This window comes from Zea mays, chromosome 6, assembly GCF_902167145.1.
Source record: "Zea mays cultivar B73 chromosome 6, Zm-B73-REFERENCE-NAM-5.0, whole genome shotgun sequence".
Taxonomy (NCBI): Eukaryota; Viridiplantae; Streptophyta; class Magnoliopsida; order Poales; family Poaceae; genus Zea; species Zea mays.
The window spans coordinates 86,149,429-86,174,360 of record NC_050101.1 but is presented as its reverse complement, the minus strand read 5'-3'; the positions used below and the strand labels follow the sequence as shown (position 1 = coordinate 86,174,360).

Genomic DNA, 24,932 nt, shown 5'->3' with positions numbered 1-24,932 from the left:
AGATTGAATAAATATGTTGGTCACAATGAATATTTTGTTTGTAGCACAGACACGTTGGTTTTATTATATGTTTGATGAAATGTCTTGTTACATATATTGTTGTAATTGTGTTCGTGTTTGAGAAAAAATCGCATTGCGTAAGGCTTAGGTTTAAGATGCATATTATGTTAGGAATGTATTAGTAAATATATAAGTCAAGTGTGATTGGAAGGGTTTTATGTTGCGAAGTATGGTGTAGTGGTGACGCGTAGGATAAATTTAGTATTTACATCGACTAGCCGACGAGTTCTATCAATGATGTGTGACGATTGTGTTAATGTGATAGAGTTTATTATTGTTTAGTAAATGCATTGCTTAGTAAGGTTTGGACTGAAATATGTGTTATACGAAGTGAAATTAAAATAGTTTTTCGTGAGCGGTGTGTGGTATAATTAAAAATGAAGGGATAAGTTTAGCATTTAAGTAATTAGTCGATAAGTTGTGTTTAGGCTACTTGTGTTAAATGTGTTAGTTTGTTCCTATCCATATGTTAGTCTTAGGAGTCGATAGTGGTGAATTTAACTGAGTGGATATTTTGTAGTATACTCTATTTAAGAACTGATAATACTTAGCCCTACTCTATGTTTGTTGATTAGTTAAATGTCATATATGGAGATTGGTCGCTTAAGTTATTCGTGTGGCATAAGTGTTCATCGTTATCCTAATTAGTTAAAAGCAAGTATCATCGTTAGGTCCGTTCCAGGTGAATTATGAATACTGCATAGTGGGCATTACACCTTAGTGATTTATGTATAGGATTTAAATTATGATCTTGTGAAACTCTATGTTGTGTGATAAGGCTCTACTTGTTAGAATAATTAGTGTGATGTTTAATTTAGTTGGTGTGCTATACATAATTATCTAGATTAATAGTTCTAAAAGTTAATTGACGTACTTCTATTCATTGTCTTAAGTTATAAGTATCCGAGGTTGGTGAGTCTAAGTATCATTAACCTTCGATGTTATACTTTGCCTAAGTAGAGCATAGAGCGTGTGATAGCTTATTGTTTCAAGATGTTTAAGTTAGAAAACATGATTGTTGTGTTGGAAAGTTAAAAGTATTTAGTGTTTATGCATAAGAGTTGCAATGCCTTGCTATAAGTATTTAATCCTCTACGGTATAGCAATATGTGTCTTGTGCTATTTCTGTTTATATTCATGTGCATTATGCATATCATCTAGGTACGTTAATTGATCACGTGATATGGATGACCAGAGCTAGATTGATCTTGAGGTGATGCTGATGGATGAACCTAAGGATGGAGGACCTGGTCAAGTGCCAAGATGAAGATGATCGTCAAGTAATCGTCATCTAACCAACACTAACCTAGTGTTATCCGAGGCAAGCCCTGGTGCATTTGTCACCTCCTTCTGTTTTAAAAACTTTTATCACTTATATGATGCATTAGGTGACAGGAGTTGAGTGATGAAACAATTGATGCATGACCATTCCTTGAAATTTGATTATCCTCCTTGCTACGTGTTTTATAAAGAGAACTAATGAGGCTTAGCCCTGCCTAGAGAACTAAAAGTTGTTTCTTTTAAAAAGAATGTTGTGTAACACTGGGTATGGGTTTGTTTTATGAAAAAGGACTTGTAATGGTGAGAGCATCATCTGCAGTGATGAATTCATCATTCAAGTATGGTACCTCTACTGGGTACATGATTTTGGGAAGGAAATAATAATTTTAGACCAGACGTTGAACAGGAAAGGTCGTCCGTCTGTGTTGATTAAGGACCGCAACGAAAGTAGGCTTGCTGATCTAGGACCTTTTAACTGGCCACATGCCTCGTCATGGGTAAGCTCAGCCTCGGCTGGACCAATACCAGAATAGCTCACACGCACTGGGAGTGGAGAGATGGCGGGAGTAACATGTGTCCACCTGGCAAGTGGCTAGATGGTGGGGTATTGTGCTCTCGGGTCACGTGAACCCATTCTAGTCTTGAGAAACCCAGGTGCGAGTTGACATATGCAAGGGTTAAGTGCTACATATGTCGTGTGGTTGGAGATCCCTAGCTGGGTATTAATCGATTTGGATCGCCATTACTTCTTGGATATGAAGACTGGATCACTACCCTGCATCGTAGTTATCAAGTGTAACATAAAGAGGATTAAAAGCAATCTAGATTAGGCCAAGTGTATGATCTAGATTAGGCAAATCTAGATTCAGGAAAAGTATTTAACTTGTGAAGTAAAGTTTTGGCATAAGGATCCACTACTAGTAAGCTTTTCTGCAAAAATGCGTCTTTGAAACTTGATGAGCTTTACCTTGATTCTCAACAAGCCAGCATATCCTTGAGAGTCTTTTCTTTAGTCGGGTAAGTCTTGCTGAGTAATTGTGTACTCAGGGTTTTATTCCCTGTTGTTTTTCATGTTATAATTTTGTTCTGTTGTGGATGGTGCTAAGTGCCGGTGGGCTCGACCTTCTTATATAGGTGTATCCCATCTTTAGCTTCTTTATTGAGGATTGTCACTTAAGTTAGCGTGTATTTTAAAACTTATAAATGTTTTATACATTCAAATTGTAATCTTTTGAATTAATTTCTTTTGTAATCAACTCCGATGATATTCAATGTAATCTTATTATAACTTGTAAATGTTGTAACTTATAACCATTTTGTAATAAATAATTTCCGCTACAAATGTTGGTGTGTGGTTTGTGTTTACTTAATCCTGCGATCTTGGCGATAAGTGTTTTATTCGAGGTCCTTGGGGCACTCAGACAGATCCTGTTAAGTTGTTTGGTACACATGCATAGCCGTCTGAGGTCCTTGGGACGAGGACAGGTGCATGTGGGCCCAATAACTTGGGAGGTTTTGTGACAAGAGTTTTGCAGCGGAAATAATATTACAATAAGTTTACAAATAAGGAGATAAGAGTAAGTACAAAAGTTGATTTGAAAGAAATACAACTTTGAACAACATGGACATAACCATAGTTTTGAAATACATGCTAGCTCAATGACAATCCTCTAGCAAAAGTAGAGATGAGATGAATATACAGGAGGTCGAGCCCACCGACACCTATCCACCATCATCAGCAGGCCTAGATCTTGACCTGCAACATGGTGGCATGAACCCTGAGTACTCGAATGTACTCAGCTAGACTTATCCGTCCAAAACCAAGAAATAAGGAAGTAAAAGACACCAAGGATCATGCAAGGCTTTATCTAGAGCTAGCTCTTTCTTTTGAAAGAGTATAATAATTAATGTAGTTATTAGCAACTTAATGGGCATTATGATAATTAGTCATCTTTTATTAGTTTAGTATTATAACCTATTCTACTGTAAATCTAGGTTGGCACGTGATTAACTACATGACAATTGTCTGTTCACTATATGTCGGCGTTTCGAGACCGGGGGGGTCCCTAAGCCGACGAGTGAAATGTCGCCGCGTGCCCCAGCCCAGATGGGTCGGCGCGAGGCCGAGCGCGAAGGGGGGAAGTGAGGTGGCCGGAGATGGGCGTGAGAGAGGTGGAAATCCCGCGGCCTTCGTGTTCGTCCCGCGCCCAGGTCGGGTGCGCTTGCAGTAGGGGGTTACAAGCGTCCACACGGGAGAGGGAGCGAGCGGCCTCACGCGAGCGCCTGTCTCGTCCTCGTCCCGCTCGGCCAACCTCCTCTAAGAGGGCCCTGGTCCTTCCTTTTATAGGCGTAAGGAGAGGATCCAGGTGTACAATGGGGGGTGTAGCAGAGTGCTACGTGTCTAGCGGAGGAGAGCTAGCGCCCTAAGTACATGCCGTTGTGGCAGCCGGAGAGATTTGGCACCCAGCTGGTGTGATGTCGTGGCCGTCGGAGGAGCGCTGGAGCCTGGCGGAGGGACAACTGTCGGAGCTGTTGAGTCCTTGCTGACGTCCTCTTGCTTCCGTAAGGGGGCTGAGAGCCGCTGTCGTCACAGAGTATGCGGGGCACCATCATTGCCTATCTGGCGGAGCGAGCCAGATGGGACGCCGGTCTTGTTCCCCGTGGCCCGAGTCAGCTTGGGGTAGGGTGATGATGGCGCCTCCTGTTGACGTGGCTGGTCTGCGCCCTAGGTTGGGCGATGTGGAAGCTCCTCCGAAGCCGAGGTCGAGTCTGTCTTCCGTGGCCGAGGTCGAGTCCGAGCCCCTGGGTCGGGCGAGGCGGAGACCGTCGGCTGAGGCCAGGGCGGAGTCCGAGCCCTGGGGTCGGGCGGAGCGGAGTTCGTCGTCTTCTGGGGCTGAGCCCAAGTCCGAGCCCTGGGTCGGGCGGAGCGGAGTTCACCGTCTTCTGGGACTTAGCCCGAGTCCGAGCCCTGGGTCGGGCAGAGCGGAGTTCGCCGTCTTCCGGGACTTAGCCCGAGTCCGAGCCCTGGGTCGGGCGGAGCGGAGTTCGCCGTCTTCCGGGACTTAGCCCGAGTCCGAGCCCTGGGTCGGGCGGAGCGGAGTTCGCCGTCTTCCGGGGCTTAGCCCGAGTCCGAGCCCTGGGTCGGGCGAAGCGGAGCTTCCTATGGTACCTGCGGCCGGGCCTGACTGCCTGTCAACCACACTCTGTCAAGTGGCGCCGCAGTCGGAGCGGCGCAGGCGGCACTGTCTTTCTGTCAGGCCGGTCAGTGGAGTGGTGAAGTGACGGCGGTCACTTCGGCTCTGTCGGCTGAAGGGCGCGCGTCAGGATAAAGGCGTCAGGCCGCCTTTGCATTAAATGCTCCTGCGATTTGGTCGGTCGGCGCGACGATTTGGTCAGGGTTGCTTCTTGGCGAAGACAGGGCCTCGGGCGAGCCGGAAATACGTTAGCCGCTGGGGGGGCCTCGGGCGAGGCGGAGATCCTCCGGGGTCGGCTGCCCTTGTCCGAGGCTAGGCTCGAGCGAGGCGTGATCGTGTCCCTTGAATGGGCTGATCCCTGACTTAATCGCACCCATCTGGCCTTTGCAGCTTTATGCTGATGGGGGTTACCAGCTGAGAATTAGGAGCCTTGAGGGTACCCCTAATTATGGTCCCCGACAGTAGCCCCCGAGCCTCGAAGGGAGTGTTAGCACTCGCTTGGAGGCTTTCGTCGCACTTTTTTGCAAGGGGACCAGCCTTTCTCGGTTGCGTTTTGTTCTGGTGGGTGTAGCCCCCGAGGCCTCGGAGGAGTGGTTTGACTCCTCCGAGGTCTTAATGCCGTAATGCTTCGGCTGGTCTGGTCGTTCCCTCATGCGAGCTGGCCGTAGCCCGGGTGTACGGTCGGGTCCCAAGTTCTCGGGCTGGTATGTTGACGCTGTCAACGGTTCGGCCGGAGCCGGGTTTGCGAGAGCAGCCCCCGAGCCTCTGCATAGGGCGAGAGGGCGATCAGGGACAGACTCGACTTTTTTACATACGCCCCTGCGTCACCTTTCCGCAAGGAGGAGGGGGGGGGGAAGCGCCATGTTGCCCTCGGTGGGCGCCGAACATGGTGTCTCCGGTGAGCTGCAGGCGGGTAATCCGAGTGGACGTCCGTGCCCCATTCGTTAGGGGTCGGCTAGAGGCCCAGAGGCGCGCCCAAAAGTACCTGCGGGTGATCTGCCGGAGCCGGTCCCCTGGCGACGGGGTCCGAGGGCTCGATGCCTCCCTCTGATGGGATTCCGTTACAAGATCGTTCCCACTGGTCTCGGAAATGTCCTAGGGTACCTCGGGAGCGCAGCCCGAGCCTTGGTTATGTATCGAACGTACCCATGGTCATCCCTCGCTCTATTTTTGAGGCGGCTGTGAACCCTTCGGGGGCCAGCCTTCGAACCCCTGATCAGTAGTGGGCGCGGAGCCTGAGTAGCCTGAGGCGGCCGTCGAACCCTTCCGAGGGGCCGGCCTTCGAACCTCTGACCAGTAGTGGGTGTGGGGCCCACGCGCTCTGAGGCGGCTGTTGAACCCTTCCGAGGGGCCAGCCTTTGAACCTTTGATCAGTAGGGAGGCTCGGAGCCTGGTTCCTTCATGGGGAAGGATCCTTTTCAGGGTATCCCCCTTTCTCGGTCCCTGTTGCAAGAGAGAGAAAGAGGAAAAAAGGAAAAGGATACGAAATCGAACGACGCGGCGTACCTTTTTTGACGCGATCATTATGGCGAAGGCGAAGCGTCGCTCGCTTCTCCTGCCAGAGGCGCCGCCTTTCCCGCCGTGGAGTTAATGCGATGGGGCGTGCGGTTCGCGGGGCGGCCGTTGCGCGTGCGCGAGCCGTTCGAGGAACGGCTGTTTCGCTTCGTGTTTTTGAATCCCACGTCCGGTCCGGGCGGAACGTTGAACGGGTCTCGCTTTGGTCTTTATATACTCGGGGGAGGGTCTGGTGATGGTTCTTTGCTCCGCTTCCTGCCTCCCTCTTAGGTTTTCGTAACCCGAGAGATTTAGCTAGAGAAAAGGAAACCGCCCACCCTGTCTTTTGCGCCGCCACCCCTTCTGCTAGGTGATGGCCGACCGGGTGACCATCATCTCGCCGCGCGACCCATGGCCTTTCTCCACAGTGACGGTGGGTGATCTGGAGGATCTTGTTGCTGAGGGTTTACTTCGCCCTCTCTCTGATGAGAGGCGGCCGGAATGGATTCCCCCCGTGAGCGGAGCCGCTCCGTCCCCACCGCCGGGGTACATCGTGAGCTTCGTCTCCTTCCACGAGCGGGGATTTGGTGTGCCGGCGAGCCGCTTTATGCGGGCGATCCTACACCATTACGGGGTGGAGTTGCACAACCTCAGCCCCAACTCCATCTCGCAGGCCGCCATCTTCGTAGCGGTGTGCGAGGGGTACTTGGGGATCGCCCCCCACTGGGACTTGTGGACCCATCTCTTTTTCGCGGAGCTTTTCGCTTCGCCGACGGGGGAGAGAAAGGTCCGCGCGGCAGTGCGGGCCGGCGGCTGCATCCTCCAGCTGAGGCAGTCGCGGGCGTCGCTGTATATTCCCGCCATCCTTGCGTCGTCGAACAAAGGGTGGCAGCGCCGGTGGTTCTACCTCCGGAATGACGGCGAGTTGCTCCCGCCGTTCTCCCAGCGAGTAGTCACCGTCGCCGCCGATGCTTGGCGCCACGGGACCCCGCACGAAAGACAGAAGAACCTCGAACCCCTTCTCAAGGCCTTGGAGGCGTTGCGGAAAGGGGGACTCACCGCCGCGGGAGTGATTGCCGCCATCCACCGCCGGAGGGTGCTTTCCTTGGCGGAGCGTCGGTTGCCGCTTTGGGAGATGACACCGGAGGCTGACTTGGAGGGCTCGCGGATGTCCTCGGATCCTCTTCCCTTCGACGTTCTCCACGGGCGGGTGGCCGTCGCGTTGGGGAAACCGGACCCCAGCGCCTTCTCCCAGCCTTTGATGCGCCCTGACCAAGGGTGCGTGACTCTGGTGAGTGTCCACTCCTTCCTTCCTCTTGCATCGGGTTGCCCCTGGTTCTTACGGTCGGGATTTCCATCCGTCTTCAGGAGGTAGGGTGGCACAAGCCTTCCCTGCCACGGGTTCCGCAGGATGCGGTGGACCGAGCAGCGCGGCGGGTTGCCGCGGAGGAGAAGAAGAAAAAGAAGGACGCGGAGAAGGCCCGGGCCCGCGAGCGGATGCGGGCTCGAGACGCCTTGGAAAAGCTCCATCGTCGGCAGGAGAGGGAGGGGCTCCCGAGGGAGCCGTCGCCGGAAATGCCTGATGACGACGACGATGATGAAGATGATGACGAGGAAGACGACATGGCTGCCCGCCTTGGCCTCAGCCCTGGCTTGAGGTTAGGCCAGGAGCCGTCAAGCCAGCCCCCGAGCGGGCTGATGCCGTTAGTCCCCGGAGTCGGGACGCCGGGGTCCCGGCCCGAAGAGCGAGGGCAGTCTGAGAGGGTACCTGACCCCTCGGCTGGGGGAGTTGAGGCGTCCCCGGGGAGCCAGGCCGAGGCGTCTGTTCCCCGAGAGCCGTTGCCCACGCCGGCAGCGCAGGAGAGCGACCCTCAGGTCGTCGTGGCAGTGCCTGGGCAGTCCGCCCCCCGGGCGTCCAAAGCGCCCAAAGCAAGGGTGGTGCCGAAGCTGCTGGCGAAGCGGACCTCGGCGGCGCCTTCGGGGGTCGAGATCCGAGAGACCTCCCCTCAGGCACGGTTGATCATGGCCCGGAGCGGGTAAGTATCTTGGAACGTCTTCGTCCTGGCTTTTCATTCGTATGTCCCGACCGTGATTTTTCTTTCCCCCTCAGCAAGCGAAGCCATGGCCTGACCGATCTGGCTCCCCGAAAGGCCCTTAAGACGGCGTCGGCTTGCGCAGCCGGCGCCGCTCCGGGCCTTGCCGTTCAGCTGACCTTCTCGCAAGGTGCTCCACAGCAGGGGGCTCAGGCGGCACCAGTCGCCGTGGGGCGAGTTCCCGAGGCCGGCTCTTCTGCCGAGGCGGCCATCGTGCTAGGGGAGGCGGCTGACGCGGACGTGGCCCCGGCCCCGCCGGACGTGCCGGCGGTGCTGGCACCTGTTGCTACTGAAGTCGCCGCCGTCCCAGTCGGGGAGCGACCGGTTGCTGCCGACGCTGAGACGGCCGAGGCATCGGCGCTTGGTGCCTCGGAGGAGGGGGGTGTGGAGACGCGATCCATCCCGCCGGGCGGCAGCCTTGTCGCTGTGCGGCAGAGCTCTGAGGGTCGGCACCCGTTGCTCCGGTTCCAGACCCGTGAGGCCTCGGATCCCGTCTTCGTTCTCGACGATGAACGAGAGGAACAGTCCTGGGACGAGCTCCGCGAGTGTGCCGAAGCAACGGTGGGGTCGCTCCGGTCGTCGCTGGAGGTTTTCTGCAGGGACGTCCCCAAAATCCTCCAGGTAACGGTTTCAGGCATACCTTTTCTCCTTTGTGACCAAGGCGTCTTTCGTGACGTCCCGCTTCCTTCCCTCAGGATCTGACGGATCTGAGCGCCGCCAAGTCGTCGTTCATCCGCCGCGAGGTCGACGTCTGGGGCTCGCTGCGATCCCTGAGGACCTCGCTCGCCGGGGCTACTGCGCGCCTCTCTCAGCAGGGCGCCGAGGCGGCGGACCTCTGGTTGCTCTGCACCGATCTGAGAGCCGAGGCGGCCGCGGCGCGCGCAGAAGTGCAACGACAGCAGTCGGAGTTCGACCAGATCGTTAATGAGCGGGACCAATCTCGGGGCCGGGCTGCCGAGGCCGAAAGCCGGGCTGGAGCCCTTGCAGCCGACCTAGCCGTAGCCCAGGTCGCAGCCTCGGAGCAGCGTGCCCGAGCCGGAGGTACGCCTTGGCCATCTTCGGTTTTCGTTTCTGCTTGTCCTCCGCTTGTGTTTGAGATCTTTCTTCTGGCTGTTCGCAGAGCTCGAGTCCGCCCTTGATGAGTCTGCCAAGGCGCTTGCCGAGGCGCTTGCCGGGGCGGCCGAGCAGAGGGAGGCCGACCACGCGGCCATGTCCGAGGCCGTCTCGGACTTCTGCCGGGTCCTTGGCTCCGGCGACGTCCCCTCAGGAAGCTCCCCTCAAAGTCACCTGCAGGTCTTGGGCGATCATGTGCGCGGCAGACTCCGCGAGGCGCTACACCACGGCGTCAGGTGGGCCTTCACCGTGCTCGCTTCCCACTACGTTGTGGACCTGGAGCGGGTCAGCGAGGGGTATTGCCTTCCTGACGAAGATGAAGTCGCCCTGGCAGAAGTCTAGAGGCTCGATGCGGCCACCGCGGGTCCGAGCGCAGTGCTGGCGACCACCTTCGAGGCAGAGATCCTCCCGCCTGCGCCGTCGTTCGAAGCCGGGATGGACTTTGCCGAGGGCGGGGACAAAGCCGAAGGCGCGGCTCCTTCCCGGGGCGACGCCTAACTCTGTCGGAGCAGTTTCTGTTGGATGCACGTGTGTCTTTCTGCGGCCGCTGAGGCCTGAACACTTTATTACCGTTGCATGAAGTCGTGCTCCTTTCCCTTTCATTTTGCGTGTCTGGCCCCGCCTATCAGTAGCAGGGTGGCTTCCCCAAGTAGGGGTCACTTTTCGTGGCGGGTGACGAGTGAGGTGTCCGTAACCCGGAGGCGTAGGAGTCCCTCGGCTCAGTCGGCCTTGCCACTTACATGCACCCGCGTTCGCTCCTTAGGGTCCTGCTTCCGACATAGCTGGGGGAACGCAAAAGCCTTTTCGATTGAAAATTTTGACGCAGAGGGGTTCCCCCCTTTTTAGCCCCCGAGGGAGGGTTGGGTTCTGCCGAGGCAAGGCTGACCCTTCCTTGACGACTAAAACTTGCGTGGGGGCAAGGTAAGCGAACAACTTGAAAGCATCTTAAGGGTAGAAGCAACGTAGCTGTTAGACGTTCGAAGTGTTGGTGCAGACCTCGCCTTGACTGTCGGCCAGTTCGTTTGTTCCGGGCTTCAGAACTTTGGCGATGACAAGCGGCCCTTCCCACGGGTGCGTGTAGTCCCCGGGTGTCTCCAACAAGGGCTCGGGGTGCTGCGTGATGGCTGCGATCTTCTCCGGGTTGGCTTCGATGCCCCGCTTGGAGACGATGAACCCCAAGAGCATGCCTCGGGGCACCCCGAAGACACACTTTTCGGGATTGAGCTTGACGCCTTTCGCCTTGAGACATCGGAATGTCACTTCAAGGTCGGAAAGGAGGTCGGAGGCTTTCCTCGTCTTGACTACGATGTCATCGACGTAGGCCTCGATCGTCCGGCCAATGTGTTGGCCGAACACATGGTTCATGCACCGCTGGTACGTCGCACCCGCATTCCTCAAGCCGAACGGCATGGTGACGTAGCAGTACATGCCGAAGGGCGTGATGAAAGAAGTCACGAGCTGGTCGGACTCCTTCATCCTGATTTGGTGATACCCTCTTTGATGAACCCTGCCGCCATTAGCTTGTGGATCTCCTCGCCTATGGCTCTGCGCTTTTCTTCGTCGAATCGGCGCAGAGGCTGCTTGACGGGTCGGGCTCCGGCTCGGATGTCCAGCGAGTGCTCGGCGACATCCCTCGGTATGTCGGGCATGTCCGAGGGACTCCACGCGAAGACGTCGACGTTCGCGCGGAGAAAGTCGACGAGCACTGCTTCCTATTTGGGACCGAGCTCGGAGCCGATCCGGATCTGCTTGGAGGCGTCACCGCTGGGGTCGAGGGGGACGGACTTAACCGTCTCAGCGGGCTCGAAGTTGCCGGCATGACGCTTTACGTCTGGCACCTCCTTAGAGAGGCTCTCCAGGTCGGCGATGAGGGCCTCGGACTCGGCGAGGGCCTCGGCGTACTCCACGCACTCCACGTCGCATTTGAACGCGTGTTTGTACGTGGGGCCGATGGTGATGACCCCGTTGGGGCCCGGCATCTTGAGCTTCAGGTAGGTGTAGTTGGGGACGACCATGAACTTCGCGTAGCATGGCCTTCCCAGTACCGCGTGGTAGGTTCCTCGGAACCCGACCACCTCGAACGTCAGGGTCTCCCTTCGGAAGTTGGAGGGTGTTCCGAAGCAGACGGGAAGGTCGAGTTGTCCGAGGGGCTGGACGCGCTTCTCAGGGATGATCCCATGGAAAGGCGCAGCGCCTGCCCGGACCGAGGACAGATCGACACGCAGGAGCCCAAGGGTCTCGGCGTAGATGATGTTGAGGCTGCTGCCTCCGTCCATGAGGACCTTAGTGAGCCTGACGTCGCCGATGATGGGGTCGACGACGAGCGGGTATTTCCCCGGGCTCGGCACATGGTCGGGGTGGTCGGCTTGGTCGAAGGTGATGGGCTTGTCGGACCAGTCTAGGTAGACTGGCGCCGCCACCTTCACCGAACAGACCTCCCGGCGCTCTTGCTTGCGGTGCCGAGCCGAGGCATTTGTCGCTTGCCCACCGTAGATCATGAAGCAGTCGCGGACCTCGGGGAACTCTCCTGCCTGGTGATCTTCCTTCTTGTCGTCGTCGCGGGCCTTGCCACCCTCCGCGGGTGGCCCGACCCTGTGGAAGTGGCGCCGAAGCATGACGCACCCCTCAAGGGTGTGCTTGACGGGCCCCTGGTGATAGGGGCATGGCTCCTTGAGCATCTTGTCGAAGAGGTTGGCACCTCCGGGGGGTTTCCGAGGGTTCTTGTACTCGGCGGCGGCGACAAGGTCCACGTCGGCGGCGTCGCGTTTCGCTTGTGGCTTCTTCTTGCCCTTCTTCTTGGCGCCGCGCTGAGTTGACGCCTCGGGGGCATCTTCCGATGGGCGGCCCTGGGGCTGCTTGTCCTTCCGGAAGATAGCCTCGACCGCCTCCTGGCCGGAGGCGACTTGGTGGCGATGTCCATCAGCTCGCTCGCCCTGGTGGGGGTCTTGCGACCCAGCTTGCTCACCAGGTCGCGGCAGGTGGTGCCAGCGAGGAACGCGCCGATGACATCCGAGTCGGTGATGTTGGGCAGCTCGGTGCGCTGCTTCGAGAATCGCCGGATGTAGTCCCGGAGAGACTCTCCCGGCTGCTGTCGGCAACTTCGGAGGTCCCAGGAATTCCCGGGGCGCACGTACGTGCCCTGGAAATTGCCGGCGAAAGCTTGGACTAGGTCGTCCCAGTTTGAGATCTGCCCCAGAGGCAGGTGCTCCAACCAGGCGCGGGCGGTGTCGGAGAGAAACAGGGGGAGGTTGCGGATGATGAGGTTGTCATCGTCCGTTCCACCCAGTTGGCAGGCCAGACGGTAGTCCGCGAGCCACAGTTCCGGTCTCGTCTCCCCCGAGTACTTTGTGATAGTAGTCGGGGGTTGGAACCGGGTCGGGAACGGCACCCGTCGTATGGCCTGGCTGAAGGCCTGCGGACCGGGTGGTTCGGGCGAGGGACTCCGATCCTCCCCGCTGTCGTAGCGTCCCACACGCCTGGGGTGGTAGCCTCGGCGCACCCTCTCGTCGAGGTGGGCCCGACGGTCGCGGTGATGGTGCTCGTTGCCGAGGCGACCCGGGGCCGCAGGCGCTGTGTTGCGCGTGCGCCCGGCATAGACCGAGGCTTCCCGCATGAATCGGGAAGTCGCGGCATGAGGTTCCGAGGGGTACCCCTGCCTTCAGGAGGCGGAGCTCTCGGCCCGTCGGACCACGGCGCCTTCCAGGAGATTCTTGAGCTCTCCCTGGATTCGCCGCCCCTCGGTGGTTGATGGCTCCGGCATCGCGCGGAGGAGCATTGCTGCTGCAGCGAGGTTCTGGCCAACCCCACTGGATGCGGGTGGCGGCCTGACCCTGACATCGTCGGCGATGCGGTGCTGGAAGCCCTGGGGTAGATGACGTATTTCTCCGGCCGGAGGCTGGCCCGCCCATTCCTGCCCGACGTCCCGGCGGATCGGCTCAAGTGCTCCTGCTCCCTCGTCGAGCCTGGCCTGCACCCCGCGGATTTGCTCGAGCTGTGGGTCATGGCCCCCCGCCTGAACGGGGACCACAGCTAGCTCCCGTGGGATGTCAACGCGAGGCACCGGTCTAGGGAGGTCACCGTCCTCCGGCATGCCGAGATGGTTGCCTTCGGAGGGACCCCCTAGATCGACGTGGAAACATTCGCGGCTTGGGCCGCAGTCCTCGTCGCCGAGGCTACGGCTACCATCGGAACAGTCAGAAAGGCAGTAGTCGCATGCGGTCATGAAGTCCCGCATGGCACTGGGGTTGCCAAGTCTAGAGAAATCCCAACAGAAGCTGGGCTCGTCATCTTCCTCGGACCCAGAGGGCCCGTAGGTCGAGACGTCCGTCAGCCGGTCCCAAGGTGACCGCATACGAAACCCCAGAGGGTTCGGACTCGCCTCTACGAGAGCGTCCGCCAAAGCGAAGCCGCTAGGCGGGTCGAGGCTGAATCTGAAAGGCGTGGGATGGGAATTGGTCGGTACCTCTTGGTCGACGCGCGGTGATGAAGTCACGTCGGGGACTGACTGCACCGTCGTCTCAGGTACGAGGGTGACGTTCAGTAAGCCTTTCGCGAGCGTGCCGGCGTCGTCCGTTTGCTCGGAATTGGCGTGTCGCAGGGAGACGGCGCTCGCCTTCGTCTCAAACGCGAGGTCGATGCCCGACGCACCCCCCATTGGGGCGCTGGGGCCGTCGACTCGCTCGACAGCCGACGAGGCGCTGCCTCCCGCTTGGCCTTGGTTGCCCCGCCTCCTCCTCCGTTGGCGGGGGAGAGGACGGGGCGAGCTCGAATGTTGTTCTTCCACCACGCGGGGAAGACGTCGTCGATTCCGCTGCCGGTGGGCGGGCTGTCGGCCGCCATTGTCGCTGTCGTCCGGCGGTGGAAGGTGTATCATGTCGTAGCCACCGTCGAGGGACATGAACTCAAGGCTCCCGAAACGGAGCACCGTCCCGGGTCGGAGAGGTTGCTGGAGACTGCCCATCTGGAGCTTGACGGGAAGCTGTTCGTCAGCACGCAGCAGGCCCCTACCTGGCGCGCCAACTGTCGGCGTTTCGAGACCGGGGGGTCCCTAAGCCGACGAGTGAAATGTCGCCGCGTGCCCCAGCCCAGATGGGTCGACGCGAGGCCGAGCGCGAAGGGGGGAAGTGAGGTGGCCGGAGATGGGCGTGAGAGAGGTGGAAATCCCGCGGCCTTCGTGTTCGTCCCGCGCCCAGGTCGGGTGCGCTTGCAGTAGGGGGTTACAAGCGTCCACACGGGAGAGGGAGCGAGCGGCCTCACGCGAGCGCCTGTCTCGTCCTCGTCCCGCGTGGCCAACCTCCTCTAAGAGGGCCCTGGTCCTTCCTTTTATAGGCGTAAGGAGAGGATCCAGGTGTACAATGGGGGGTGTAGCAGAGTGCTACGTGTCTAGCGGAGGAGAGCTAGCGCCCTAAGTACATGCCGTTGTGGCAGCCGGAGAGATTTTGGCACCCAGCTGGTGTGATGTCGTGGACGTCGGAGGAGCGCTGGAGCCTGGCGGAGGGACAGCTGTCGGAGCTGTTGAGTCCTTGCTGACGTCCTCTTGCTTCCGTAAGGGGGCTGAGAGCCGCCGTCGTCACAGAGTATGCGGGGCGCCATCATTGCCTATCTGGCGGAGCGAACCAGATGGGACGCCAGTCTTGTTCCCCGTGGCCCGAGTCAGCTTGGGGTAGGGTGATGATGACGCCTCCTGTTGACGTGGCTGGTCTGCGCCCTAGGTTGGGCGATGTGGAAGCTCCTCCGAAGCCGAGGTCGAGTCTGTCTTCCGTGACCGAGGTCGAGTCCGAGCCCCTGGGTCGGGCGAGGCGGAGACCGTCGGCTGAGGCCAGGGCGGAGTCCGAGCCCTAGGGTCGGGCGAAGCGGAGTTCGTCGTCTTCTGGGGCTGAGCCCAAGTCCGAGCCCTGGGTCGGGCGGAGCGGAGTTCACCGTCTTCTGGGACTTAGCCCGAGTCCGACCCCTGGTCGGGCGGAGCGGAGTTCGCCGTCTTCCGGGACTTAGCCCGAGTCCGAGCCCTGGGTCGGGCGGAGCGGAGTTCGCCGTCTTCCGAGACTTAGCCCGAGTCCGAGCCCTGGGTCGGGCGGAGCGGAGTTCGCCGTCTTCCGGGGCTTAGCCTGAGTCCGAGCCCTGGGTCGGGCGAAGCGGAGCTTCCTATGGTACCTGCGGCCGGGCCTGACTGCCTGTCAACCTCACTCTGTCAAGTGGCACCGCAGTCGGAGCGGCGCAGGCGGCGCTGTCTTTCTGTCAGGCCGGTCAGTGGAGCGGCGAAGTGACGGCGGTCACTTCGGCTCTGTCGGCTGAAGGGCGCGCGTCAGGATAAAGGCGTCAGTCCGCCTTTGCATTAAATGCTCCTGCGATTTGGTCGGTCGGCGCGACGATTTGGTCAGGGTTGCTTCTTGGCGAAGACAGGGCCTCGGGCGAGCCGGAAATACGTTAGCCGCTGGGGGGGGCCTCGGGCGAGGCGGAGATCCTCCGGGGTCGGCTGCCCTTGTCCGAGGCTAGGCTCGGGCGAGGCGTGATCGTGTCCCTCGAATGGACCGATCCCTGACTTAATCGCACCCATCAGGCCTTTGCAGTTTTATGCTGATGGGGGTTACCAGCTGAGAATTAGGAGCCTTGAGGGTACCCCTAATTATGGTCCCCGACACTATGTCTAGTTATAGCTTTGGTGAATAATCAAGTTTGGCAAGTATCTCGTTAAGTAGACAAGCAAGAGTAACCCAACCCTTGATTATAATTATTCGTGTCATCATCATTAATCAATATCATCATCCTCAAGATTATCATTGTGTAGTTCTTACTACGATGAGATAGCTCAAGTCAAGTGCTCACTGTCTAGGAGCGATGGCAATTTGAATCAATTATTAACTAGCTGACGGGTATTCCTAACACAAACAACACCCACAATACTTCGTGGGATACGATCACCATCATACTCTTCTAATATCAGCCCAGCTGCATGTCGCGGGTACAACATAAGCCACCATACCTAGGGACCTCCCGACTATCAGAGGGTCAGGGCGCCACCAAAACCATGGGTTAACTCGTCGTGTCCCCGTCGCTCCTGACCCATACCGATGAGTGCACCCCAAGGTCGAACCCATCTGTATTAGTACTCTGGCTTCGTGTCCAGGACGAGTTATCCAGCCCGCTAAGTGCTTAGGCATGCGTTCAACATGACTCAAGGGACCACAACAGTACGGTCCTTAATTGACACAAACGGGGAAAAGTAGACAACAAAGACCTCCATGCCTTATGTTTCTTTATCTGCATCCCGTCCGGTCTCAAATTAACATTCATACTTATCATTGATGTTCCCGATGACTTCACCCAAATCAACATAAGGTAAGCACAAGTACCTTGCAGGTGATAGGAAATCACCCGACTTATATCGTCTAAGCATGCCTTGTATATCTAGCGTACCTAATGATATGCACAGTGCAGAAGTATGAATATAATTAAAGATAACACAAGACTATACGACATCACATGGTAGTGAACTAAGCACTAAAAAACAAGGCACTACAAGCACTAGCTATCCATACATCATCGGCACATGAATCTAACACCATTGAAGACATGGAATACTCGACCCTATACTTACTTAATTCGTACGCAAGCATAACATGGGAAATGACAAGCATATCAATCAAGGGACACATGCTAACTTGAGTATAACAACTACAAGTCTTCATCAATCAATAACTAACTAAACCTACTTAGCTAAACAAGAGCAATTTCAAGCGACTAACTTAACACTCGCAGATTTTGGACAGCAACACAACCTGTACTTATTTTAGCCATAACCAGAGATTCAGGTGTCCAAAACAGATGATCCAAGACTTTCTGGAAAGCTAATAAAATTTTATACAAAATATTTATAATCATCTCCAGGTGATTCAATCTCTATCAAGGTCAATCAACACAAAGAAATTGCCTCTGTCCAGATTTGGACAGATTCAGACTTCATACTTCAAACATTCATAACTAAGATTCATACCACCAAAAAGAGTGATCCATAAATTTATGGAAAGCTCAGGAAACATACTACAACTCTTTTATAATTACTAAGAACTGATTCTAAGTTTAACTTAATCAAACAATGCAATCTTCTAAATCTGAACAGAATATGGACAGATTCTGATATTGAACTTGTGAGAAGCATAACATCCAAACTATTAGACCTATGGCCATGAAACTTTAATACAAGCAAGATAAAGAAGGTATCTACAACTTTTGTATAGAACATTTCTACAGAAAACATAGTTTAGTTTACTAAACTCATTGCACGGCAAAAACTGTACATGCAGCCCAAACATCAAGTAGTCTAATTTAGCTCCTATTTAGTTTCTACACTGACCATGACCTTGACACTTAAAATACTCTAACACTTAATCATTTATTAGAGCTAAAACCACACAATAAACATCAACAAGCCAACTCACTCATTACATTAAATCAATTGGAGTGCAAGAGTTACAAACATACAATTAACAAGAGCATGAATCACCTATGTTCCAATTAACGAGGCCTAGGCTCACACATTATTCAACTAGCTCTCTAACTAACTTTACTAAAGTAACTTGCTTAAAGCATCAATTCAATAAACAACACATATCATAGAACTCCACAAAGTCAACAACTCGAACACCTAAGAACTTAAAGCACTCGCATACATATCTCCTCGGATTGTTCTTCGACTTCAACGGATATCGACTTATCAACGCTACTCGCTTCCAAACAACTTTGGGCAGCGATAACACTCGTATAGGACCTCTAACCGCTCAACAAGACATTTAACCACCCAATACACATAGAATGTGTTGACTAATTAAGCAAACTTCGTACGTATGGTCGAAGGCCTAAAAATGTGGGCTCTACCTTTTCTAGACTGACAAAGTCTATTCTAGAAAAAACAAGTTGGTCACAATATCTTCATGTATGTCGTTGACATTGTCCGGCTAGCAAAAACAAATAGAACCACCTAGTAGACCTCATAGGAACATTTGCAAGCACGAGAGACGGTAGACTCCGTCTCAACCTAGAAAAATGTGTTTTCGGCATCCGAAAGGGCAAGGTTCTAGGGTACCTCGTCTCCCACAAAGGCAATGATGCCAAACCTAACAAAATAAGAACAATAACATAAATGCAGACTCCACAAACAATAAAATATGTCCAAAAGTTGGCAGGTAGAATATTGGCACTCAATAAGTTCATTTCTAGATCAAGAGAATGCAGACTCCCATTCCTAAAAATCCTACGAGGCACCAAGGACTTTGTTTGGGGGCCAGAGTAGGCCACAACCTTCAAGTCTCTCAAATTCTATTTAGCAGAACTCACAACACTAATAAGTCCAGACCCAACAGTAATCCTACCGCTTTATGTCACAACCTCCTCTATAGTTAGTGCTGTCATCATCAAAGAAAAAAAGGTCGAGGGCAAAATGCAACATTACCAGTATCTTCATCTCCGAAGTCCTCACGAAGTCGAAGAATCGCCTATTAGAAATGGAGAAGATAATATATGCAGTCCTCATGGCATCTAGAAGTTACGCCACTACTTCAAAACACATAAAATAAGGGTACTAAAAGATCAAAGTCTCAGTGACATAATCAAGAACCTAGAGGCCTCTACAAAGATGGGGAAGTGGACCATGGAGTTATTAAAGTATCACCTCTCCTTCTAATTAAGAAGCACAATAAAGTCTTAGGTCTTGGAAGACTTTATCAATGACTAAACTAGCTTCCCCAGTCCCTTGTAATCGGTCCCGGACACTGTCTGGACCGTTCACTACGACGGTGCTTGGGGACATAAGGTAGCAGGGGCCGTCGTAGTCCTTACCTCTCCCTTGGGTGCTAAATATAAATAAGTCGCCCGATTAAGCTTCACTATAGACTTTGACAAATGCACCAACAATATAGTAGAATACGAAGCAGTCATGTCTTTCACAAACTCAAAGCCCTTGGAGTTTGGACTTGTATAGTGAAGACCAATTCTAGGATTGTTGCAGGACAAATAGAAAAAGATTATGCAGCCTGAGAGTCGGTACTACTACAATACCTTTTGGTAGTTCGAAGTCTCAAGAAATAGTTCCACGACTTCACAATTTAGTATATTGTCAGAGGCAAGAACGAAGAAGCTGATATACTAGCGAAGACCATGACTAAGGGGAACCCTTACCTTCCAACATATTTTATCAAGTCATAGAGATACCCTTCATCAGGCAGCCCAACGACAACCCGCAGTCAGTCAGCATGATAATGCAAGAAGATTGGAGAGCACCAATAATGTTGTACCTATGAGGGCACTACAACCTAGTGGACAGAAACAAAAATCCAGGCTCAAGTATAGGAGCCACGGATATGCAATAGTCGAAGACAACTTATACATGAAAGGCGTCGTCCAGTCGAACCTGAAATGCATCACCAAGCCTGAAGGTAGACAACTACTAATCGAGGTTCATAAGGGGGTCTGTGTCTACCACATAGGACCAAGAGCCCTCGCATCTAAAACCATGTGCCGAGGTTTTTCTGGCCAAGAATTGTTATTGGTGCCCTTCATGTAGTATAAAACTGCAGAACGTGCCAAAAGTTTTCAACACAAAGTGGGCCGCTCACAGCAAATAAAAACGGATTGCCCCACATTGCCACTTCAGCGCTGGGGTAGACATAGTTAGTTCCCTCCGCACAGCTCAAGGCAACCATAAATATGCCTTCGTAGCCATTGAATACTTCACAAAGTGGATAGAGGTGAAGATAGTGTCCACTATCACTTCATGGACAACACAAAAACTTTTTTGGCAAAACATAATCTGTTGCTTCGGAGTCCCCTCTAAGATCACGGTTGACAAATGCAAACAATTTGACAGCCAAACGTTCAGAAGCTTCTGTGCATCCCTCGGTACCAAAATACACTTCATCTCCGTCTATCACCCATAGTCCAATGGGGTCATCCAGAGGGTCAATGGCAAAATTTTATGGTTGTAAAAAAGGGACTGTCAATGACAAGAAAGGCAAGTGAACCGATCAGTTACCTAAAGTCTTATGAGGCAGAGACCCGGGCCACTGGTTTACACCTTTTAAGCTTATGTACAAGGCCGAAGCCATTGATGGTGGTGGCAATGGCAGATGGGGAGGGGGCGACGAGGGGAGGGTGGGGGACGATGGAAGGAAACCGATCGTCTTTGTTGGCTGCTAGGGATTTAGGCGCGAGAATGAACGACACAATGGGAACTAAGGACACGAGGGCCCAGGCGCAAGAGTGAAAATAAGAAGAATATGTTGGCCTAGAAGGCGGGGATGTGGCACCAAAGGCGTTTACTATGGTAAATTTCAATTTCCTTGCCATTTTGATGGCACCGACATTGTTTCCAAAAGTATAATGGGAAATCTTAGATAACCAAAGTTTATAATACATGGAACCAACTAACCCTATTCTATAGATAGCATGACATATGCGATTGTCTAATTCTTTGACTGAGACTTCGTTGTACAGTGGTGGAAGATGGTTCGAACTAGAAAACATAGCTCAAAGATAGATGTTCTGTTTGGGACGTACACACTTATAGAAAGACGACATCGTATATCTATATAAATATCTATAGCGATTGCATATGTACGTAATCCGGACAGTGTACATCGAGCTGTACAAGTCTCTTGCGTCGCAGATGATTTAGTTGTCACCTGATGTGTGACAAAACGACGAGGGAAACGTTAGAATCCTCACACACACAACAGATGGCAATGTGGACCCGATCCCCGATTCTCCGCGGGGAATTTCTTCATTAGGGGATGGGGAAGAAACTCTCCCTGCGGGGATATAAACAGGAAAAATTTATTCCCGACTGGTGAACGGGGATAGGGACGGGGAAGCATTCCTCATCTCCGTTTCCCGCGGGGACCCGTTAAACTTGCACGTGACTATGTTTTTTATGTACTAGTTAACGACAAAAATAAATAATTATCTTATCAAGAGACCACTAATTGTACAAATGTATTCATTTTGATGTATGCATAATGATTTCTTATATCTGACAATGTGTATAAGTGACAATATTTAACATTAATAGCAAAGTACGTATGTCTTAATTGTAATTTAAACGGGGATGAGATCCCGTTGGGGATTTATCCCCGCGAGGAACAGGGATAAGGAAGAAATATTCTTTCCAAAGCGTTCGTAGGATCCCTGCAGGGAAGTTTTTTCGTCGCGGGGACGGAGACGGTGAGCTATTTCCGGCGGGGAACTCCCCGTTGCCATCAGTTGAGGAGCCAGACCCCCCGGCTGGTGCAACGTACTCGGAGAGGAGCTCGCCTACCGCTACGGCGGCGTGCTAGCTGCGCTCTTCCAACTCCGGCCGCGTCCTTACCACCTTCGCCGATGGCATCCTGCTCCCGCGCACCGTCATCCTCCCCAGCTCCTCCCCGGCCATCGCCCGCCGATCCATCTCCTCCCTTCGCCGCATCCTGGTCCAGCTCACCGCGCCGGCCACAGAGAGCGTCAAGGCGCTGGCTCCCAGCACCCCACCGGCGCCGACACCCACCGTCCACGCCCACCACCTGGCCCTCACGGCCGAGGCTGGCGGCGGCGTCTCGGGCAGCAGCACCGCTATACCGAAGTGACCCGTGCCGTTCACCGCGCACGCGGAGCCCGGCGCGACGGCGTGCGTGGCCACGACCTCCCCGCTGGCCGCGAACGTCACGCACCGCGCGGTGGTGGCGTCGAACTCGAACCCCTTGTCCAGAGCCGCCGCCGCCGACAGGTCGTCCTTGAACTCGACGCGCACCGGCGCGCCGAGCGCCCGGAGCGAGACGCGTGCGTCGGGCCCCGCCGACGCGTCGTACGCGAGGAGGCCGGCCACGGGCGCGGCCAGCGCGTAGCGTTGCGGCGCGGCGAACGCGGCCGTCGAGTTTCCCACGAAGCGCTCGAAGACGATGGCGAGGCGGCGCGCGAACGGGACCGGCACGACGCGCGGCGGGACGGTGAAGCCGGTGGTGTTGACGCCGCCGGCCCAGAGCGCGTTGCTGCGCACGCTGAGGGCCGAGGCCCGGACGCCCGCGCCGGAGAGGTTGGCCGGGAGGGGCAGGTCGACGAGCTGGCTGGTGGCGTCGCGGAGCAGCTCGGACGCGCGGGCGCGGACCGCGGCCTCGACCTCCGAGATGTTTTCGGCGCGGCCCTGCGCCGTGCAGCAGGGGTGGTGGAAGAAGAAGGCGGCGAGGACGAGCAGCGACGGAAGCGGCAGGGGCGCCTTGGCCATTGCCCGCCTTGTCTTCGTCGGTAGCTAGCTCTGCGGTGGCGTGTGACGGCGGCGGCGGCAGGAGGCCGCCATCGCGACGGCGGAGAGGATCGGAACGGTGGTGGTGGTTGGAGAGGCCAAGCTGGGCGCACAGAGGCTAATTAGCGAGGGAAGGAAGTGAGTTTGCTTTATTTAGGAGGCGTTAATGGCCGGACGATTATATGCACCACCCCGTTGGGGCAGGCAGGAGCAGGAGAGCTGGCGTGCATGGACCTCGCCAGATACAGAGGCCGCAGCAGACGCGCTTTTCCCTACGGGCTCCGGCAACTGCCCAGAGCAAGTGGCCAAATCTTATGCTTATCCGACGACCAGACAATATCAGACATTCCATTCTTTTCCCATCGAGGAGCAGTTGATGCTACTGCTCTAGAACTAACACGAAATATATATCATGTCTCTGCTGCAGTGAAGTGGAAGGCTGCTGATGCGTGACTGCAGCTGAATGCATCACAGACGACAGGCACATGAGTACATGACAGAGATGAGATGAGACGGCCGGCCAGCCATGGACGAAGGTAAAGTGATTGGCGTTTGCAGGACGGTCGTTTGACGAGACGAGAGGCGATGCAAGTGGGAGCAGGTTGTCTGCTCAATGCTGATGTCTGAATCTTGAATCCTGTGCTGACTTTCTGTTTGGACGTAGGTTGGCGTCCGCTGTAATCCCGGCGCGCGTCTCCCTGCAAACACTTGTGTCGTTGTCTGCTTGGCCTGTTGGCCACGAGCTTGCAGCGTCATCAGCCATGAAATCCATCCATCCAGAATATATACTCATCCATCCATGATCCATGAGTCCGTCATGCTCTCGAGATCAAAAGTAATCGAGCCATGGGCGTCATTACACACGCATGTAGTCCGGTTTTGCCTTCATCTGCTCATGCTCACCGTGCAATGCAATACGGATCGAGCACGAGGTTCAGTTCTGCCTCTGCCTCTGTCCTCTGCTTCACGGCTTCACCTACCAGATACAGGAGCAGACGCTTTGATCGGACTAGCTTTTCCCTCCGGGCTCCGGCAACCGCCGAGAGCGACTCCCAACCCTGCTGCAACAAGACGGATCCATGCATGGCAGCAGCAAATCTCGCCGTCTTCGGCGCGCGCCAGGACAGGACGCTTATCCGACGACAGGAAAAGGACACTCCTACATTCCCATTCTCTCCCCGTCGAGGAGCAGTTGATGCTACTGCATGCTCTAGAAAGAATAGAATATAGAGAAAAATAAAATCCATTGAATGCCGTCTAAAACTATATCGATCCCTCCAATACCATAAAAAAAATACGTGGTTCCCTCCAATATCATCAGTTTAAATTTTTAGTTCTTTAGATGCCATTTCTGTCCAAAACCAGTTAAAGAGTTGTCAATTGGTGTTGAAAAAGACTAAAGGTATGTTTCTATTACTTAGTCAATTGTTTTAGGTGCTAATCATGTTTGTCTAAGTGCTATATAACTTTTCAAATCTAGCTAAAAATGAAGTAAACAAGTTTGGCCACACTTGGGCCAATCTGGGTCTCACCGGACAGTCGCACAAGACACCCTCGGGCGAGTCGGAAATGGCGCTACTCGTCCGGGGTTGGCCTCGGGCGAGCTGTGACTGCATCTCCCGCTTGGAGTTGCCTCAGGCGAGTCATGACTTAGGCCCCTCGTGCTTTGGTAAGGTTAAGAACATGTTTGCTTATGACCCCTTCTTACTCAAACATTGTTGGAACTTGCTCTCTGCTGCAAGAAGGCCAACAAGGGTGAACGGTGGTGACAACAGGGTTACGTGCACGGGGGCAATAGCTCTGTTGATCTAGCCTCTCACGGGCACTGTGCGGGGGTATTTATAGGTGTCCGAGTGCCCAGCGTCTTGTCTTAAGGACGCATGTGCCCTCAGACGCCTAGTTTATCCCCGGAATATTCCCATAAAGCAGGGTTACAAGCTGTAATTACAAGTATGCCTTTACAAGTCAGGCCCGTAATACAGAGGCGGCCACGCGGGGCCCGTTACAATGGGCCAGATCACACGTGGGCCTTGGGGCTGAATGAGGCCGCGCCGTGTGAGGACGTCGCCGCAGGTCTTCGTCAAAGTGTCGAGTCCTGCGAAGGGTGTCCCTGCCCGCTTTGCCTCCGTCGGACCAGCGGCTGCAGCGAAGGCCTGGAGCGAAGGGTGGCGTCTTTGCCTTCGCCCCAACATTTGCCCTCCGAGGGACCAGTTCGACAAAGTCACCTGGTGCCGAAGACGTCGCTAGATGGCGGAGACGCTGCCCTCGCTCGAAGTGGTTCCGCGGGGGTTTTTGATGTGACCGTTGATGGACGGCGTACTGTTGGATTGCGGGTTTCCCGAAGCGTCGCGGCCTGTCGGGTTGTGGGTTTCCCGAGGAGCCGCGCCCTGCCTATAAAAGGGGGGCGGGGGCGGCGCTGTTTGAATTCTGCTTTCC

At 54.6% G+C, this 24,932-nt stretch overlaps 1 protein-coding gene across 1 annotated transcript; it reads right to left on the bottom strand.

The window, feature by feature from the left end:
• Nucleotides 1-21,166: 21,166 nt before the first annotated feature.
• Nucleotides 21,167-22,578, bottom strand: LOC100303819 (Atpob1). The gene has a single exon (NM_001165448.1). The coding sequence runs from the start codon at nt 22,476-22,478 to the stop codon at nt 21,555-21,557; it is 924 nt and encodes a 307-aa protein (NP_001158920.1). The 5' UTR covers nt 22,479-22,578; the 3' UTR covers nt 21,167-21,554.
• Nucleotides 22,579-24,932: the final 2,354 nt, after the last annotated feature.

Excerpts from the sequence above, each read along its gene's own strand:
- LOC100303819 (NM_001165448.1), bottom strand. The coding sequence starts at position 22,478 with ATGGCCAAGGCGCCCCTGCCGCTTCCGTCGCTGCTCGTCCTCGCCGCC.